Below are 2,299 nucleotides of genomic sequence, written 5' to 3'. Positions count from 1 at the left end.
TGAATATGATTTTAAATTTGACGATGTTGTTTAAAGTTTGAGACGAGATTATTCTCATAACTTAATTATAGTTTCACAAATTTTAGACAAAATGATACTTACAAGTAAGTTATAATCTTCAAACTCCATACAAGATGATGCTCAAAATTCAGATGTGGTATTTCAAACTCCAAATAATATGATTTTCAAAATTTTGACGTTCAAATGTCGTATGTGGTCTTTAGAGCTTCATATTACTATCTGGTCTTATTAGGTCCATACGAGATGATACTCATATGACATATGTTTAATTAAATTATTTCTTATCCGTCAAATTTAAAGAATTTGAACAAACTTGATACTCCCTCCGTCCCCCAAACATCTTCCCAGGAGAGGATGACACATGTTTTAATAAAAGTTAGTTATGCATTTGATAAGTGAAGAATGAGTCCCATAAAAAGTGAAATTGTAAGAGTGATAGTTAGTGAAAGTGGAGAACGAGTCCCACAAAAAGTGAAATTATAAGAATAATAATTAGTGAAATTGTTTTAAAAAATAGGTTAGGAAGATGTTTTGGGGACGAACAAAAAAAAATGTTTGAGGGACGGAGAGAGTAAATATTATCGATGTACGATTAACAGTAAATGCGACACATCAATCGTAAATCATATCATACTTCAAATTTACATATTTTTTTTTTCTAAAATATTCAATCTCACATCAACTTTTTATAAACTTCATCAAATTAATATTTATATAGAAATGTATTTCTATTATCACAACCTACATTTAATTGGCGAAAGTGATTAAAATTAATATTATTTTAAATATTGTATTACTAATTTAATTTGATCATATCAAATTAATTAAAGAAATAATTTATATATAAACTATTTCATATGTTATAGTAATAAAAATAATTATAAATGATGACAAAAATAGTTCTAGTCAAATTTCGACGGATTGGAAGCTAGTTTAAACATAGTAAAATATTAGTCCAACCCTCCAATGTTTCGAATGGCGGTCTTCCCGTTGAGTTGGATTTAGTCACGACCATATTTTCAGAAAAAAGAAATGAACAAAGAATTCGGAGTAAAAAGTGTAGTATATTATAGGATACTAGTTTTTTAATTTTCAATAAAAATACCATAAACATTGCAGATCAATGGTATTCATCTCTCTACAAAGCGATAAATTAGAGTATGAATCACCGTTTCTCATCCCTAAATAAAAAATAAACAATAATATAATCTGGAGTATTTTTTTTAAGGTATAAATTGTCTCATTTAGAGTACCCTTTTTTACATATTTTAGTATTTTTATTACTCCAATAAAAGCTTATATGTCGGACAAAATTGAATCCTCAAATCAAAATCCCCAAGCACAAGATCTTCCGCCCTCAGCCACCACCGCCATGGCCGAAACCGAGCAATCGCCACCGAATGCCACTGCCGCCGCCTCCGACAAATACTCCAGCGTTTCCTTCAGCATCTGGCCACCGACTGACCGTACGCGTGAGGCCGTGAAGAACCGCCTCATTGAGACCCTCTCGTCCCCCTCCATTCTCTCCAAGCGGTACGGCACCGTTTCGCGCGACGAAGCGGTCGAAGCCGCCAAGATCATCGAGCAGGAGGCGTTCGAGGTCGCGGGGAAAGCGGCGTCCACTGATGACGACGGGATCGAGATTTTGCAGGTTTATTCCAAGGAAATCAGCAAGCGGATGCTTGAAACAGTGAAAGCCAGATCTGGAGAGTCGGCGGCTGCTCCGGGGCCTGCGCCGGCGATCGACGAGCCGCACAAGGCAGAGGAGGAGGACGCGGGGTCCACCGCGCCGCCGCAGAGTGAGAAAACCGACTCAGTTGCCGATGATGAATGAATGAGTAACTGAAATATTATTAAATTTTCCCTTTAATTTCTATTGTCTAATTTTGCTAGTGATATCACGTCGATGTTTTATTATGTTGAGATTGGGATCTTCTTGGTATTACTATTATGTGGGTGCTTTGTGCTAAATATATATTAGTTTATTTAGCTCTTTATCACAATGGGCCTCAATTACATTTGTTGTGCTTTTATTAAACTGGAATTTCCATAATTTGCTAGAAATCTTGTTGAATTGGCCATGCTTATTGTTTCTGTAGATTGATTTGATAGTGTAATGGACAGCAGCTTGACTTGCCTAATTCTGAGTTCAAGTACACATTTATTTAATCATTACATATAGCTGTAAAGATTTCTCCATTAGCTTTGCAGTGGTGCGGTGCATAATTATTCACCTCTTCGGTGCCTGTCACTTGTGCATTTTGCAGTGCCTGAGTGC

The 2,299-nt window shown here is 35.7% G+C and overlaps 1 protein-coding gene across 1 annotated transcript; it reads left to right on the top strand.

Annotated features, from left to right (window-relative positions):
- Nucleotides 1-1,065: 1,065 nt before the first annotated feature.
- LOC130998476 (MFP1 attachment factor 1-like) lies at nt 1,066-2,021 on the top strand. The gene has a single exon (XM_057923899.1). The coding sequence runs from the start codon at nt 1,322-1,324 to the stop codon at nt 1,853-1,855; it is 534 nt and encodes a 177-aa protein (XP_057779882.1). The 5' UTR covers nt 1,066-1,321; the 3' UTR covers nt 1,856-2,021.
- The last annotated feature ends 278 nt before the right edge of the window (nt 2,022-2,299 follow it).

Source organism: Salvia miltiorrhiza, chromosome 1 (genome assembly GCF_028751815.1).
Source record: "Salvia miltiorrhiza cultivar Shanhuang (shh) chromosome 1, IMPLAD_Smil_shh, whole genome shotgun sequence".
Taxonomy (NCBI): Eukaryota; Viridiplantae; Streptophyta; class Magnoliopsida; order Lamiales; family Lamiaceae; genus Salvia; species Salvia miltiorrhiza.
This window is presented reverse-complemented; position numbering and strand designations above follow the sequence as displayed.

Bases quoted from the DNA above. Each gene is read 5' to 3' on its own strand.
- LOC130998476 (XM_057923899.1), top strand. From the start codon at position 1,322: ATGTCGGACAAAATTGAATCCTCAAATCAAAATCCCCAAGCACAAGAT.